The sequence below is a fragment of the Budorcas taxicolor genome, chromosome 22 (assembly GCF_023091745.1).
Source record: "Budorcas taxicolor isolate Tak-1 chromosome 22, Takin1.1, whole genome shotgun sequence".
NCBI classification, from domain to species: Eukaryota; Metazoa; Chordata; class Mammalia; order Artiodactyla; family Bovidae; genus Budorcas; species Budorcas taxicolor.
Genome location: NC_068931.1, coordinates 37,994,782 through 38,012,147, shown reverse-complemented (window position 1 = coordinate 38,012,147; position 17,366 = coordinate 37,994,782). Strand labels below are relative to the sequence as shown.

General features: G+C 40.7%; 1 protein-coding gene across 1 annotated transcript in view; it reads left to right on the top strand.

The window, feature by feature from the left end:
* MYOM1 (myomesin 1) overlaps positions 1–17,366 on the top strand; it is a 117,945-nt gene that overhangs the window by 62,055 nt on the left and 38,524 nt on the right. The window contains exons 16-21 of the mRNA XM_052660544.1: positions 30–204; positions 3,613–3,734; positions 7,453–7,649; positions 8,368–8,494; positions 11,838–12,022; positions 16,151–16,265. Coding sequence (XP_052516504.1) covers positions 30–204; positions 3,613–3,734; positions 7,453–7,649; positions 8,368–8,494; positions 11,838–12,022; positions 16,151–16,265 — 921 coding nt within the window. The remainder of the gene's footprint in view (positions 1–29; positions 205–3,612; positions 3,735–7,452; positions 7,650–8,367; positions 8,495–11,837; positions 12,023–16,150; positions 16,266–17,366) is intronic.

The window sequence follows — 17,366 nt, the reverse complement described above, 5'->3', positions numbered from 1 at the left end:
ACGTGACCATCATTTTCTTCTTTTCTCAGACATCCCCAAGCCTCCGAGCAATATCATCCCAAGCAGAAACACAGACACATCAGTGGTCGTTACATGGGAGGAACCCAAAGATGCTAAAGAGCTGGTCGGGTACTACATAGAGTCAAGCATTGTTGGCTCTGGCAAGTGGGAACCTTGCAACAACAACCCTGTGAAGGGCACGAGGTAACCACACTATGTCAGGAAGTGGGACTGGGGTTCTGGCGCTGGAGTCACAGGGGCTGCAGAGAAGAAATGCAGCCATGGACCCGAACAGCAGCACAAACATCCAGCGCAGGGAGATTATTGGAAACATTATGCTCTGAGTATCCAAATGAATTCAAAATTGAATGTGTCTGTGGCCATACATTTGAAGAAAGGATTACTAATGACATTAAACACTTGGAAACCCACAATGGCAGCTATGATAAGAGGTCATTTCATAGCTCTTTTCTGATTCTTGCACTTTATACTGTATATCCTTTGAAACCTTTTGTTCACTTTTAATATCCAATGTGATACTAGATTCCAAGGAATCTAGGCTCTAGTAAACAAAAATTATCCAGACATTTTTTTTTAATTCAAGTATAAGTAATCTACAACACTATGTTAGTTCCAGGTGCACAACATAGTGATTCAGTATTTCTATACATTACCAAATGATCTCTACAATAAGTCTAAGTACCCACTGCCACCATTGCAAAGCTATTGGCTGTATTCCCCAGGCTATACATATCATTCCCATGACTTATTTTTTAACTGCAAGTTTGTACCTCTTAATCCTCTTCACCTATTTCATCAACCCCCAACCCTGTTCCCCTCTGGCAACCACCTGCTTGTCCTCTGTATCTAAGAGTCTGTTTCTGTTTTGTTCTGTTTGTTCATTTGTTTTGTTTTTCAGATTCCACATATAAGTGAAATGAAGTCATACAGTATTTGTCTTCCTCTATTTGACTTATTTCGCTTAACATAATCCCTTTTAGGTTCATCCATGCTGTAAATGACAAGCCTCCATTCCTTTTTATGGTTGAGTAATACTCCATTGTATGTATATGCCACATGTTCTTTATCTATTCATTATCAGTGAAAACTTAGGTTGCTTTTATATCTTGGCTACTGTCAATAATGCTGCAGTTGAACATAGGGACACGTGTATCTTTTCAAATTAGTGTTTCTGTTTTCTTCAGAAAAATACCCAGAAGTGGAACTGCTAGATGGTATGGTAGTTCTGTTTTTAATATTTTGAGGAACCTCCATGCTCTTTTCCATATACCAGTTTACATCCCACCAACAATGAGCATTCCCTCTCCTCCACATCCTTGCCAAAACTTTTTGTTTCTTGTCTTTTTGAGGATATTCATCCTGACAGGTGTGAGGTGATAGCTCTTTGTGGTTCTGATTTGCATTTCCCTTACGGTTACTGATGTTAAGCATCTTTTCATGTGCCTGTTGACCCTCTGTATGTCTTCTTTGGGAAAATGTCTATTCAGATCCTCTGCCCATTTTTTAATTGGGTTGTTTGGGAAGGGTTTGGTATTAAGTTTTATGAGTTCTTTGTATATTTTGGGTATTAACCCCATATCAGATGTATCATTTGCTCATATCTCCTTCCATTCAGTAAGTGGCCTTTTCGCTTTGTTGATAGTTTACTTTGCTGTGCAAAAACTTTTTCATTTGCTGTAGTCCCGTTTGTTTACTTTTCCTTTTGCTTTCCTTGCCTGAGGAGACAGATCCAAAAAAATGTTATAAGACCAGAGTCTAAAGGTATATGACCTATGCTCTCTTATAGGACTGTCATGGTCTCAGGTCCTGCATTTAAGTTTAATCCATTTTGAGATTATTTTTGTGTATGATGTCAGAAAATAGTCCAGTTTGCTTTTTGTTCATGTAGCTGTCCTGTGTCATTAATGATGCCAGCATTTTAAATGAGTAGAAAAAAGTATTGGTATTGTATGAGTTTTGAACATCAGTATGGTAAATCCAGTGCTGAGGAGATATACACACACCAAAATAAAGACATTCAGAATACTTAGTGATCTTGTATCTAGTTCTAATGTAAGGAGGGTTTTTTTTTTTTCCTTGCTTTTGAATATTTTGCCAACCAGCTTTGTAAACTGATGACGAATTCTGGCCTACACCCAAATTCTGAGCCTCCTTTGCTTTAGGAGATTTCAGGGGAGAATTCCCCCACCCCATTGTCAAGCAGGTTTGTTAGGCAGCTTCTGGCGTGGCCAATTCTATTCCAAGAACCCCCATAGGTCGAGTCATTCCTTTGCAGAACACGAGAGAATGAAGACAAACCAGTTAATGGGAGAAGGCAGTATGTTTTGCAAGAGATTCATTTAACCTGTTTGTGTTTACTCTGAGTTTCCTGCATTTTCCAAGGACTGTTTAGAAACTTTCATGGCAAGTAGGCATTGACTGCCTTTCCACAAATGGAAGGGAGCTGCTCAAGGACTGACAGCATTTGTTACCTATTCTCAAAACCTAGCTCAGTGTCTGGAACACTGAAGTGCTTGGTAAATGTTTACTGAACTGAGCTGGCCTACACTATTGCTGCCTGTATTAAATATTTCAACTTGCTGATAGTGGCAGAGTCATCAGCAGGCAGTAATTTCCTCTACTTACAGTCCTTAGGATGGATTAGAATGTTACTGTGATTCATGAAACAGGTTTTTTTTATAGCCCTGGTAACTATTAAGAAAGTGAGGTTGTTTTATGTGTGAAACTGCCCATGGATTCACACCTCATTACTGAACCTTAAAATGTACATGACAATTCTCAAGTCAATTTTTCACCGAATTTTCAGATTCTAGCATAATTTTTCAAGTAATTTTACCTTCCATGGCATTCAGGGAGGCAGCGAGTAGGCCTCTGTGACAAGGGGCAGCCAGTGCTTTAGAACTATAAATATAACCCTGAAATAATCATTAATAATGTTATTAATACCACCTATTATTTAGTCAGTGCCTCTTATATCCAGGGCCTGTAATGGGTACTATTATACTTTTTAAATTTATTTTTAATTTTTTATTGAAGTATAGTTGATTTATAATATTTCAGGTATATAGCAAAGTCATTCAGTTTATATATAGATATAGATATTCTTTTCAAATTCTTTTCCATTATAGGTTGTTATAAGATATTCAATATAGTTCCTTTTGCTGTTCAGTAGGACCTTGATATTGATCTATTTTATATATGGTAGTGTGTCTATTAATCCCTAATTTATTCCTGCCCCTGTACTATATATAATTTATGGTCAATCTTCACACAAGAATTACTATGTAGGCATTATTATCTCCATTTTACTGATTAGTACACACAGGTTCAAAAAGGATAGGGTGTTTATTCGGGGGAAAACCAGGACTCCTCACTATTTGACAGAGTGAGTTTAGAAAATTGCCTGAGATGCCTTCTTGTTTAATGTATGTATGTTACCTGGATCTCTCTACATCCTTTTCTTCCTTTCGAAAAAATGAATGGTTTTCATAAAGCCAGATCATTCGGTTAAACGAACAGAATTTACAGAATTTAGTTTAGTCCCCTAATTTTCCTCCTGGGAAACTTTTTAAAAATTTTCTTCCCTTTCAGATTTACTTGTCACGGATTGAAGACCGGCCAGAGTTATATTTTCCGGGTCAGAGCAGTTAACGCAGCTGGACTTAGTGAATATTCACAGGATTCAGAAGCAATCGAAGTAAAAGCTGCTATTGGTAAGTTCTTCATGCACAGCTTTACGGGTGTGGGGGGTGGGAATGATTTTTCCTAAGTTACAACGAAGGATGCCATCCTCTCCAGAGACTGTGTCAAGTTTCTAAGATGGCTCAATGATCCCATCCTCAGATGGTCATTGTCTCTGACTCCAGGTGACCTCTAATCTTCCACAGCTGTTCTTTTACAGATCTCCATCACTTATCCAGATTCTGTGCTTCTGTAGCCTTTCCATCTTTATCAGCCCAAGTTTCCTCAGATATTCATTCCCATTGTGTGAAACTCCACTTTAACTTGGTGCTCATCCTGGGAATACAGAGGGCCATCCAATCCCATGAGGTGGTGTATCACCCATAACCAGATCATCTCATACCTAAAAGCCATTCCATCTGCAGCAGAGCCTGGCTTGTTTTCAGTAACAGCAGCACATTAACCTGCCTTTTATAAACTCTGCTAAAATTCGTGTAAAACATGCATGGTTGCTTAATCATATGTTTCATCTCTGCTGGCAAAGTAACCAACAGAATAAAACCAGTAATAAAGTAATTATATGTATGTATAATGATGTGCCTCCCAATCTTAAGGTGGGGAAGGGACCCAGGTAGTTCAAGCAATAAAAATGAAATCTGTGATATAGTAGCACATATGTAAATAGGAAGATTATTTAATACCAGTTGTCTTCAGTTAGCATCTCGTATTACTTTTTTTTTTTTTTTTTTTGTCACAAGACATGTGGGATCTTAATTCCCCAACCAGGGTTGGAACCAGTGTCCTCTGCAGTGGAAGCACAGAGTTTTAACCATTGAATCTCCAGGGAATTCCCCTGTATTACTTTTTAACATTCCTTATAATATGTTCGTATTATAAGGACATAGTGAACATGTTTCTTTGAGATTGGGAGGTACAGACCATTACTATATCAATAAGGTACATAACTCTAATTGTTACATAATCAAGATCTTTGTTTGTCTCTTGTGCACTCCCCCTACCCCCCATTCTGTTGAATAATGGAACTTATATCTTAAGAAATGTCTGAGAAGTGCTTCTTGTTATATTTACTTGGGTCCTGCAAATCCAAATGGTTCTTGTTCTGTCTCTGGTTTTTTGTTCTCATTTCTTCTTTTCCCAAAATATGGAGAAGTTGAAATGTTTCCTTGGTGTTAGTTATGTGAAATGTATGCTTTCCATATTTCTTGCAAATTCAGGTGATTTCCTTTAAACCAAGATTGTTTTTGTTCTGTGTGTGGTGCTAATGTTTTTCTCTTTTATTCTAAGCGTGATCTGTACTGCGTCCTGGCTCAAAGTGTTTTTGTTGTTATCTGGCAATTGTAGGGGGAGGAGTGTCTCCAGCTGTGTGGCCTGAACTGAATGAGACACCTGGTGGACTAACAGACTCCAGGGGAGGCATGCATGACACCTCCCGGCCAACCTTTAAGAAAGATGCTTTGCTTGGTAGCAAACTTAACAAACCTTCACTACCCAGTAGCGCTCACAACCTGGGCCAAACAGAAGTGAGTAAAGTAAGTGAAACAGTTCAGGAAGCGCTTTCCCTGCCATCAAAGAAAGCAGCCCTTGAGGGGAAAAGTAAGTCTGAGCCTCTGAGAAAGAAGAAGGACCTAGGTGAGCGCTGAAACAGTAAGAGCGTCTCATCTGTTCACATCAGTGTCCTCACGGCTCATTGTCCATATCACCTTCTTCCATCTGTGTTCACTTTCATCAGTGTTCATTCTTAATTTTATGTGTTTTCAGTTACCCATTTGTAATACCTTTGTTTAATGAGTCATAGAAGTAGTTTTCTGTGAACTTGGCTTTGACACATAATTCATTGTGCTTAATGACAATGGAAATATTTAAAGTAATTTGGTTATTGAGTCCCTTCTAGCTTGTCAAATAGACACACCTTTGGCCTCATTTTGCTGAGAGTTAGAGATGAGAGCAGGAAGAATTTGATAATCGTAGCTTGTAAGAGGTCTTTCGAAATATCATTTTGGTAAATGGATAGGAAAAATATTTCACAAAGAACTGACATTTTATTAGGGTCATAGTTATTAACTTATGTTATTTATCCTTAGGTTTTCAAATTACCTTCACATTTAATTCAAATAAACATAAGTAACAATATGTCTTTGAGTTGTCATGAAAAGTTGAACATGGTATTATAATCACATATCACTATATTCGATTATATATTATTCACATTCCCAGAACGAAGACTGTTTATCAGTAAGGCTAATTATCTAACCAGAATTAAAATAGAAAGACTAATTATCAGTAATCAGATTTTTTAATCAAGATACTTGGTGCTTGTGGTTTATACATTCTAAGAGACAATGTTTCTCTTATTGAATAAAAAGGAATTAATTAGTATATACTGACAAATTGTAACATGCCTCTCACCCATCCCCTATATCTACCTCACCTCTAACTTCTGTAACCTCTGCTTTTTTGACACCTTTATTTACCCCTTTAACTCAAGATGAGATGGGGTGAACTCATTTGAGAATTCATATTCAACACTGCTCTGAAACAGAGAAAGAGTTTTTAAATTTAGTGAATGCCGGAGGTTGATGATGGGAGGGAGAGAGGGAAATTTTTTTTTTTTAATCTTTATTGTTCTGAGAATCTTTTTGAATAAGAATGAGATGGTTCCTATCTCTGGTAACCCACATAAATCCTCAGAAAATTCTTTCTAATGTTACTGCATATCGAGTGGATTTCTTTTCACCAACCACCCTCTCTTTTTTTATCATAAAAACTGTATTTTCAGTCGTTGAGAGAAAGTTCGATCAGCAAAGCCACATAAATGAAGGGAAACTTTTAAAATAGTATCCAAATATTTTCCTGACCAAGCGCTAATAAACATAGTGATAGCTATGTAGTATTTCATGCCATATGAATAGTAATCCAATATCAGGGTTAAAATAATGGAGTAAAAGGTGTTATACTAAGAGAAGAATTACATGGAAGAATGTTTCTGGTTTAAGAAAAAAAATTAATGCTGCATTTAGCTGAGCTCCAGAATATGATTTTTCCTGTGTATAGACAGAACTTATATAGTTGTAAGGTCTCACATGGATGTATGTGTCTGAGTGGTGAAATGCTAGCTGTTTAGAAATATATGGAAATTCTTAATAAATGAATCAAGGCAGAAATTGATATACATATGCTATTTTTCTCAGGGAGCAAATAAAAGCAAAGCCACATAAAAAAACTAAAATATCTTACATTTTCATTCTATTGTTTTAGGAATGAAGACATAGTATGTACCTCTGTCCTAAAATTTAGAGTTGAGATACATAAAGCAAGATGAAAACTAAGCAGTAAAAATATGTAAAGTATTATTTTTAAAAAAACGAAAATACATATCTTGGGAAAATATTTCTTCATATGGGGAATGCATCATTATTCAGAATATTGTTAGTTTTTTCAGGATTTTGTTAGAAACACATTTTGCTGTTAATATTTCAAAGCTTCTTTCTTCTTGGGAATGAAGGGGGCAGGTTCTTTTTATCTTTGAACTAATAACTGTGGTGCAGTTTTTACTGTGTGTCAGTTTTCTTCCTTGAATATCAAATGGACACCAAGTTGCTTACTGGTATTACATTTTAGTTTTACATTCAAGACCTAGTGCCCTCCCGCATGGCATCAATGAGACAGTTTGATGGATGTAGAATCACAGAAGCAGTTCTGTCCACTCACAAGCTCTTCATGTTACAACAGCACCACCATCTCCACCCTGTGACATCACTTGTCTCGAAAGTTTCCGTGACTCAATGGTTCTTGGATGGAAGCAGCCAGATAAGACTGGAGGGGCTGAAATTACGGGTTATTATGTGAACTATCGTGAAGTGATCGATGGGGTACCAGGAAGATGGAGAGAAGCCAACATCAAAGCCGTCAGTGATGAGGCATATAAGGTAAGCGTGTGGCCTTCTGTGGGCTTCCCAAGTGGTACAAGTGGTAAAGAGCTGCCAATGCAGGATATGTATAAGAGACGCAGCTTTTATGGAGGCTTCACTACATAGACTCGATTGATTAAATCATTGGCCATTGGTGTATGAACTTAATCTCCAGCCCATCTCCCCTCTCCAGAGGTCCAGAGGTCTGGGATGAGGCTGAAAGTTCCTGCCCTCTAAGCACACGATTAGCTGCCCTGGCAGTCAGGCCCCATCTTTAGATGCTTTCCAAAAGTCACCTCATTAACACAGTAAAATATGTTTGTCACTCTCATCACTTGGGAAATTCCAAGTGTTTTACAGCTCTGTGCCAGGAATGGAAGCAAAAAAGATAAAACATGTATTTCTTATTATAAATTGCAGTATCATAGTCAGGATAATCTATCTCCCTTTTGATTAACTCGAAACCAACTGATTAGTAATCTTAATTACATATGAAACGTATCTCCTCCTTTGCCATTTGATGCAACACAATCACAGGACTGATATTCCAATACCCCTGCCCTGTTCTGTTGCCCAGAAGCAAGTCTCAGGTTTCACCTACATTCACAAGGAGATTACCAGAAGGGTGTGACTCACTGGGGATCACCGTAGAGTATGTCCAACGCATACTCTAAATAAATGCAATGTTGAAACAAACCTGAAACCGTCAGTCTCTGTGATGCTGTCCATGTTGCAGATTAGCAACCTGAAGGAGAACATGGTGTATCAGTTCCAAGTGGCAGCCATGAACATCGCCGGGTTGGGGGCGCCCTCAGCAGTAAGCGCCAGCTTCAAGTGTGAAGAATGGACCATTGCTGTTCCAGGTAACTCGGGGAGACTGTGTCTCAGCACTGAGGCTCAGAGCTTCTTCCAGTGGATCCTACAATCTGGAACTAAATTTAAGTGCTACATAGCTTCTAAGGAAGACAAATTCTCTCAGCCCCTCATGTTTATGTAAAATATTTTTACAAATTTATTAATAGGAACCAGTATAAAACTGAGTATAAATTTCTTATATTCCAGATAAATCCTAGAGTCCCCATAGCTCAGCCTCTGTATGGAGTAAGATGGACAGAAGCACATGGGTTGAATGCTACTTGATTATTCAACAGAAATACGCATCTTTGCTTATGCTTCTTAAAGACCATTGAAAGACATTCAATTCACACATCCCAGCTACATTTCTCTAAGGCGTCTCCCTGCACTCCTGAATTGTTGCGCATTCTCTTAATGTTCTGGAGCCTCTCATTTATCAGTCTCCCCCGATCCCCTTCCCCAGACCCAGCCCCGATGGCCTCCTTCCTGTTGTCTCCTCCTCCCTGGCTCCCAACTCTTCACTGTACACACGGAGGACCCAATGTGCCTGCCTAGGACTTAAGTCCTGCCTTGATCCTCTTAAATCTTTTACTTACCTCCCCAGCCCTGTCTCTCTATGTCAGCTTTTCCCCATCTCTGCATCACAACAAAGATCCTGGAACCGAACTGGAAATACTCTACTTTGGAGGTTGTCATAGAGGATGGTTGGCTGAAAAAAAATAGGTGAAAGCCAGAAACATTCGCCACCTGTGCCTTTAACTCTTACACAGCTACAACAGTGAACAAATCCAAAGACTGGATACTAACTAATTCGCCAAGTCACTTAGAGTCAGACTGTGCTTAGTCGCTCAGTCATGCCCGACTCTTTGCAACCCCAAGGACTGCAGCCCATCAGGATCCTCTGTCCATGGGGGTTCTCCAGGCAAGAATACTGGAGTGGGTGGCCATGCCTTCCTCCAGGGGATCTTCCCAGCCCAGGGATCCAAACCAGATTTCCCGCATTGCAGGTGGATTCTTTACCGACTGAGCCACTAGCGAAGCCCAGAGTCAGACTAGCATAGACTAATACATTAAAGTTGCTAATGTATTTGGTGGATGGTTTTATTCTGCTTCCAATGTCACAAACTTCAAAGACCCAAATACTTTAATGCCACAGAATGACTAAGCTCTCCCACTTGGGTTCAATGTTCAGCTTGTTTAATACCTGCTGTGGCCCCAACATCAACCTCGTTGGAACCCCAGGCCACCCTGGGCACACTGAATGAACCCAGTCTGCTCCCAGGGCCACCCTCTTCCTCTGGTGAAACCTTAGCATCCTTGGAGAACCATCGTTTTACCTTAACTTAGCCAGTATCCATCTGCATCACATCTCTATCATGTGTGAATACAAAGATTACAAGAGAAACTCAAGAGAAGTGTTCACTCAGGTTCAGTAAGTACAAGAGGTAAACACACTGCCTTTCCTAGCATTTTCTTGAAGCTGGTGCTATTTCTTAAGTTCTTTCTGCCTCCTACACAAAAGTGGATCTGTTTTTAAATTCTTGCAATTCCTGAATAAAGTTAAAATGTGAGTGACTGCTGCTGCTGCTAAGTCGCTTCAGTCGTGTTCGACTCTGTGCGGCCCCATAGATGGCAGCCCACCAGACTAGAGACCAACAAATTCTGAGCAGGCCTATGGAAAATGATCTGATAGAAAGCGATGTAGTTAGTAGAAGAGGTTGCAGGGTGAGTGCTCACAAATCAGAGGAGAAATGAATGGGGCAGTTCTCCATCCCCAAGACCTGTCTATTCCCAGATCCACCCTTGACTTACTGAGAAGTGTTGGGTAAATCATGAATCAAGAAAGCCTGATGACAGATGAGAGCGTTTAGGACGTTTTGTCATCCCTTTGTTTTACAGATAAAGAAACAGATTCAGGTTAAATGATAATCAAAGGGTCACAAAGGCACTAAGTGGCAGGTTGGTTTGAGAGCTAGGTCTGCTTATTCTTAGACGTGGGGGTTAGGAAGCAGCAGCTCAGTGACCCTCGCCTGGAAAACAGGGCTTGGGCTACGGTTAGGATGGCTCCCTGGCTCCTGAGGATGACACAGGACAACAGTCACGGAAGCTATCTGCATAACAGAACGTGCCATGCCAGGGTAAGGTACTGGTGTTATTGTTCAAACCTGTTTCCACACCAGGCATCATCAAGAGACAAGGATGACTCATTGTGACTGTTAAGCTGAGGTCAGGGGCCCAGGCAACATTGAGCTATCCATAACAAAACCCCAAGGGATAGCACGATTGCGTTCGCACTTGTTGTTGGCTCTCAAGCCACCATGAGTCAGTTCAGGTGATTTTGATTGGTTGGTTAGAGATCACTTGTTATTTAAAAAAAAAGGAAAACAAATAACTATCACCTGATAGCAGCTGATAGTCATGCAAAGAGGCAGGTAATCACTGAGTAGCTGGGACTCTTCCAAGAGTGCAAAGAACACACACAGGGAATGTTTGATTTCCTTCCAGAACAGGTTGATCAAGTTCCTTGGCTTCCCCAAGCTTTCTGCTAGTTGTCTTAGGAATGGATGAGATGAAAGAATGTGAAGTGCCTAGTAAGGTTTAACACAGATTCAGGACCCATGGGATTGAATGTCTTTGTTTTGGTGAAAGTTCTTTGTAACCACAAGTGTAGTTTGTTTTTACCCCTGTATGAAATATAAGCTTTATGGGTATCCTTCCAGTGGGGAGCTATTTGCAATATATTTTTCTTTTTGAAAAAACAATGTATTTATTATTTTTGGCTATGTTGGGTCTTCACTGCTGTGTGTAAGGACTGTCTCTAGTTGTGGTGTGTGGGCTTCTCATTGTGGTGGCTTCTCTTGTGGAGTACAGGCTAGGGTGTGCAGGCTTCAGTAGTTGCAGCTCCCCGGCCCTCAAGCACAGACTCAGTAGTTGTGGTGCATAGGCTTAGCTGTCCTGAGGCACGTGGGATCTTCCGGGACCAAGAATCAAACCTGTGTCTCCCGCATTAGCAGGTTGATTCTTAACCACTGGACCACGAGGGATGTCCCATGTATTTCTTTTTCTATATTCACAAGCCATTAGATAGAGTTTCTTGCTTCATTGTAATTGAGATTGGGGTGCATTTTCAGATTGTCAGCCAAAAATAATCAGAAGCTGAATCTGCAACCAAATTAAACTGTCCTGGTAAAAGGTGAGGAACTCAGGCCTGAGGACAGCCTGAGGGCAACGCTTCATCCAGCCGCTGGAGGGCACCTCGAACTGGCCTTAACCACTTGCTGCCCATAAAGGGTCTTAGGCTGATGCAGAGCCATTAAGAAAACTCACACAGGTCTCTCTTTCACTCTTCAGGACCACCGCACAGTCTCAAGTACAGTGAAGTCAGGAAAACCTCCCTGGTTCTGCAGTGGAAGCCTCCCATCCACTCAGGACGGACTCCAGTCACTGGCTACTTTGTGGACGTAAAGGAGGCCAGTGCCAGAGAGGACCGGTGGCGAGGACTCAATGAGGCGGCTCTGAAACACACATACCTGAAGGTCAGAGGATGCTCACAGTTTGAGGAAGTTTCCCTCGCTCTCTCTCTCTCTCTTTTTTTTTTTTTAAAGAAAAAGGGGTCTTCTAACAGGGTAATTTTAAAGTCATGTGTTGGGTTCCTGGTAGGCTTCCATTTGGCAGTGGGTGGGGTTTGGGGAAGTTTCTGATGCTTAAAAGAATTTGGTTATAATTTGACCCAAATCTCTTTGCCTGGCTTTAGAAATTACCTCTCCTGTCTCTTGTTTTCCTCTTCACCTCCACTTACCCACCTCATATTTTCACTACTTCCAGTCTTAAGATGTGATTACTTACCATCCCCAAAAGGTGACATTCTCATTCCTACTTCACATATTTTTGAGGGTGTTTTTGATTTGAGGATGTTATTTTCATAGAGTTCACACCTGTGACAGAGAAGGCAATGGCACCCTACTCCAGTACTCTTGCCTGGAAAATCCCATGGACAGAGGAGCCTGGAAGGCTGCAGTCCATGGGGTTGCTGAGGGTTGGACACGACTGAGTGGCTTCACTTTCACTTTTCACTTTCATGCATTGGAGAAGGAAATGGTAACCCACTCCAGTGTTCTTGCCTGGAGAATCCTAGGGACGGGGGAGCCTGGTGGGCTGCCATCTATGGGGTCGCACAGAGTCGGACACGACTGAAGTGACTTAGCAGCAGCAGCAGCACACCTGTGAGCTTTAAACTCCAATCCCTTGAGTCATGCGTGGCCTCACCTCACCTGCCCTCTCACACCTGTGCTCACATGAGCTCTCAGGGGCCAGAAGAATGACTCAACTCTTGACCTCGGCTTCACCCTTATCCACGTCACTGCCTTCCAGTTTCCTCTAGAGTGTTCTAACCAAACCAGTTTCTAACTCCCATCTACTGAGATGGTTCTGCTATAGCTAGTAGTACCAAATGGAAACCTCAAAAGCATGTTTTCCCCTGATGTCAGTCATGGCATATGGACACCCCAAGTCCACAGTGGAGCCTTGGAAACTGTAGGGAATGTGACTCCAATCCCCGTTACTCAGAGTGAAGTGTGACTGTACCATCACAGAACGCTGCCTGGGCATTCAGTGTGGAGCCTTATCTGCTGGTGGAATAGGCCCCTGCCCAGAGGGTAGGCCTTGGAGGATTCTCAGAGTATACCTACTTTAAGAGACTTCTCTTGTCAACCTGCCAGTAGAGTCAACACCATCTGTCACAGAGAGTGCTCTGGGGTTAAGGCATTTATAGTCCTCATAAAAATATAAATATATTCTCCAATAGAGATGACCCTTAAACTGTTACATCCAACATGCCATTGACTCAGCTTAGCACATGCAGTAACTCACCAGCCCCTTACAAAACCATGAGGCAATAAGGGAGGTCACGTTTCCTGGGGCAGAGAAATGGTAAAGGAAGTTTTGGAGCTAGGATGTGGTTTGGCTCCAGAGAACCAGGAGGCCTCTGGATGCAAACGTACCCCAAAAGCCAGTGAAAAACAGGTCAGACACATCCTAGATGGTGGTGGTGTGTGCTTATAGTTCCCGTGACCTCCAAATCCTCCATCAGCCACAGCACAGGGGTCCCAAGAGTTCCACAGACTGAATCTAAACAAGGGTGAGAAGTCAAGCAAAGGGGGCCAGGAGCCTAGAAAAAAATGGACAGGAAGAGAAAATAAGAGAGTTTAAGCAGATCAAAAACTGGTTAATGTTACTCATTTTTAAAAAAAGACAAGAAACATGGAGAAGGAAATGGCAACACACTCCAGTATTCTTGCCTGGAGAATCCCATGGACAGAGGACCCTGGCAGGCTATAGTTCATGGGGTCGCAAAGAGTTGGAAATCATGGAATCTGGATTGCAAACCCTTCCCAGTGCTCAGAAAAGCTAGACCATGTTCAGAACCAGAAAGCAGAAAGTCAAGGTCCTGAAGCAGCTGAAATAAAAACCTTTGATGAAAAAAAAAATTAAATTAAAAAAAATAAAAAATGAAAAAAGACAAGAAACAGAAGAAAGGCAAATTTAGGGGGAAGAGAGAGACTGAGGTTGAGTGCCCCTCACAAAGCAGGAGATGGACTCTCTGTAAGGAAATGACCCTAGAGTTTGGCCACAGTTTTTAAAGGGAAAATAAAATATTGACTTTTATGGTTATAAAATGGATGGATGCTAATGATGATAAATTCAAATGGTAAAGACATAAGAAAAGTTGAGGTTCCCATAATGCCCCTACCCATGATGATGTGGAGTCCCCCTTCCAGGTGGTTCATATTCAGAAAAGTTTCAAGCCTGAAATGGGGGGAAAATGTACACGTTAAAAAACATTATCAGTTTAAGTGAGGAAAGGAGATATGTTAATAACTCCAGGAATAGGAGATTTTAGCACCATTGCACAGAACCTAGTGGGTTAGCTGGTGTCTGCCAGAAGCATCCCTGTTCATGTGAGCATGGAGTGTCTGGGGGTTCCTAGAAGGAGTTAAAGGTGCATTGCTTTACATCAAAAAATTTAACCAGCTGAGCTCACACTTCCTTTTTTTATTGGTAATTACAATCTGCTGATACAGTGTGGTGAGAAGGAAATGAATAATTAGAAGGGGACAAAGATGAAGAAGACAAGAGAATGCGGTTCTTTTGGAAATTTTAAGGAGGAAAACAAATCCAAGAAAAGGAAGAAATAGATGTGATGTGTGCACGTGTGGTGCATCTCTAGTGCTTTAAGCTCAGCAGTCATTGCCCTGCAGTCGTGGAAGGGTGTAGGGGTGTGCCTGTCACCCCAGTGACTAGACACAGGATGCCGAAATCTAACTCACCATCACATACTACCTGAGCGGCAGGTGCAGATGTGGCCGGCACCTGGCAACTGGTCTATTTTTATCACAACAAGGAAGTGTTTCTGTTCCTTTTTGTAGATCCACAGTTGCCTGGCACTATCTCTAAATACGGACTTTAAATACATCAAACTTTATGCATTTAGCTTGTGCCTAAATTCAAGTTCATTTACAGATTAAAATCATCTCAGAAATCCATTAGCTCCAGTAAAAGCTATCGTAACGGTAACATTCTGTTATCATAACTGTAGCATTCTGTTATCATAAACACAATTAAATCATTAGATTAAAACCCCAACAATTTAATACATAGCTCACCTAATGCATGGTCACAAACCTTTTGCTTAGCTGAGTAAATATATTCTAGCTTTGTGTGATTTAAATCCCATTTTGGATGTTAATCTCCAACACAACGCTATGGGAAAAACTATGTCCTCTGTGTGTAATAAATTCCTTCTTAAAGTGTGATATAGGTTTTAAAAGTCAAATGTTTTTAAAAAGATAATTTTTGTAAAATATTGATAATATTTATACTGTTTCTGTATTTATGAGACTGAGCTGAACCCAAAGGAAGTCACAAAAAATTATGAAGTAGGACTGTCATATAAAAGCATATTATAAATATATATTTTTTACTTTCCTCACGCTCTTGTAACTCTAGCTCAGTGGTACACTTATAATATAGGTCCTCAGCAAACATCTTGATGCATGACAATGTGAGGACCTGAAATTCGAATACATTGGCTATTCACAAATCACCAAAATTTGCAGCCATGTTAGTTGCTTGTCTATTTAGTGAGAAATAGCTATATTATATTTACAAGGACAGTTTCTATTTGTTTTTGTTCTAATGCTTTAACATGCTTTTAAACAAATGGAAAGTGATGCATGATCTAAGATCCATGCTTGTAATTCCCCTCTTCTGCCAGAACTTTTATCTGAAATTTCCCTGGAATGTTCCAAAAGGACCAGGAAAAGAGGGCAGCCCATATGCTCTTGTGAACACTTTGTCATTTGACAGAAGAATAAGGTGGTTTACTCCTGTAAACCATAAGGGTATCAGTCTCCTATTTCTGATGTTTGTGGCTATTAAATTATCTAAAAAAGAAAGAACATCTGAGTTTCAAGGGATCTTGGAAATGTCTACTTATATGTGGTCAGGAAGGAAGAAAGTCTTAGCTGAGGACACACACTGAGTCTCTGACAGGATGAAGTTTAGAACCCAAATCCTGTGCTGTATAGCTGAATCACCTCCACAGGGGAAGAGCACTTCGGTTCAAACGACACAGTGACTATCACTTCTATATCTGCTTCTTGCAGGTGCAAGGCCTCAAGGAGGGTGAGAGCTACGTGTTCCGAGTTCGAGCTGTAAACCAGGCGGGTGTCGGGAAGCCGTCTGACCTTGCTGGGCCTGTTGTAGCCGAAACCCGTCCAGGTGGGCTTTTACCTTTTCGTTAAAGTTTATCTCATCTGTGTAAGATACCAAAGTAATGTTCAACCTTACTTCTACGTTTCTCCTCATTTTCAAAATCATCACTGTATGCTATCCAAACGACTGATAAGTATGACAGTGAAAAGTGAAAGTCACTCAGTCGTGTCTGACTTTGCAACCCCATGGATTATACAGCCCATGGAATTCTCTGGGCCAGAATACTGGAGTGGGTAGCCTTTCTCTTCTCCAGGGGATCTTCCCAACCCAGGGATGAAACCCACCCCTCCCAAATTGCAGTGGATTCTTTACCAGCTGAGCCACAAGGGAATCCCAAGTATGACCATTGGACGTGACAATCATTTACCCCATCACAGGACCTCAGGGCAGGGGTGAGCCAGGTTTGAAGTGGTTGCAATGTGGGAGACTCAGGTTCGATCCCTGGGTCTGGAAGATTCCCTGGAGAAGGGAATGGCTACTCACTCCAGTATTCTTGCCTGGATAATTCCATGGGCAGAAAACCCTGGCAGGCTACAGTCCATGGGGTTGCAAAGAGTTGGACATGACTGAGCGACTAACACTTTCACTTCACTTTTAGGGCTACTTTGGTTCATACTTAAAAACATGGAAATTCTTGATCAAATTATGCTTCCTGGACCAACTGTTTAAAGTATACCTTCCTGGGACACTATTTCTGTTATACAGTGGCCATTAACTCCCACAAGAATATTTTTCTACCACAGAAGAAGCTGGAACCTCTCAGGGAGCAAACATGATCCTTAAAGAAAAGTAGGGTTTTTATCATTGTAGCTACTAAGTTAAACTAGGAATCAGCAGATTTTCTCTGTGAAGGGCCAGATAGTAAATATTTTCAGCTCTCTGCTTATATGGTGCCTGTCACTATCCTCAGCTCTGCTGTGGCACAAAAGTAGCCACAGATAATACATAAATGAGTGAGTGTGGCTCTGTATCAGTAAAACTTTATTGTGCATGATAGATATATACTATATAATATGATAAATTACATCCATTATGAAATTTGAATTGTAACTAATTTTCACATCTTGAACTATTAATCTTCTTTGGATTTTCAAAAACTATTTAAAA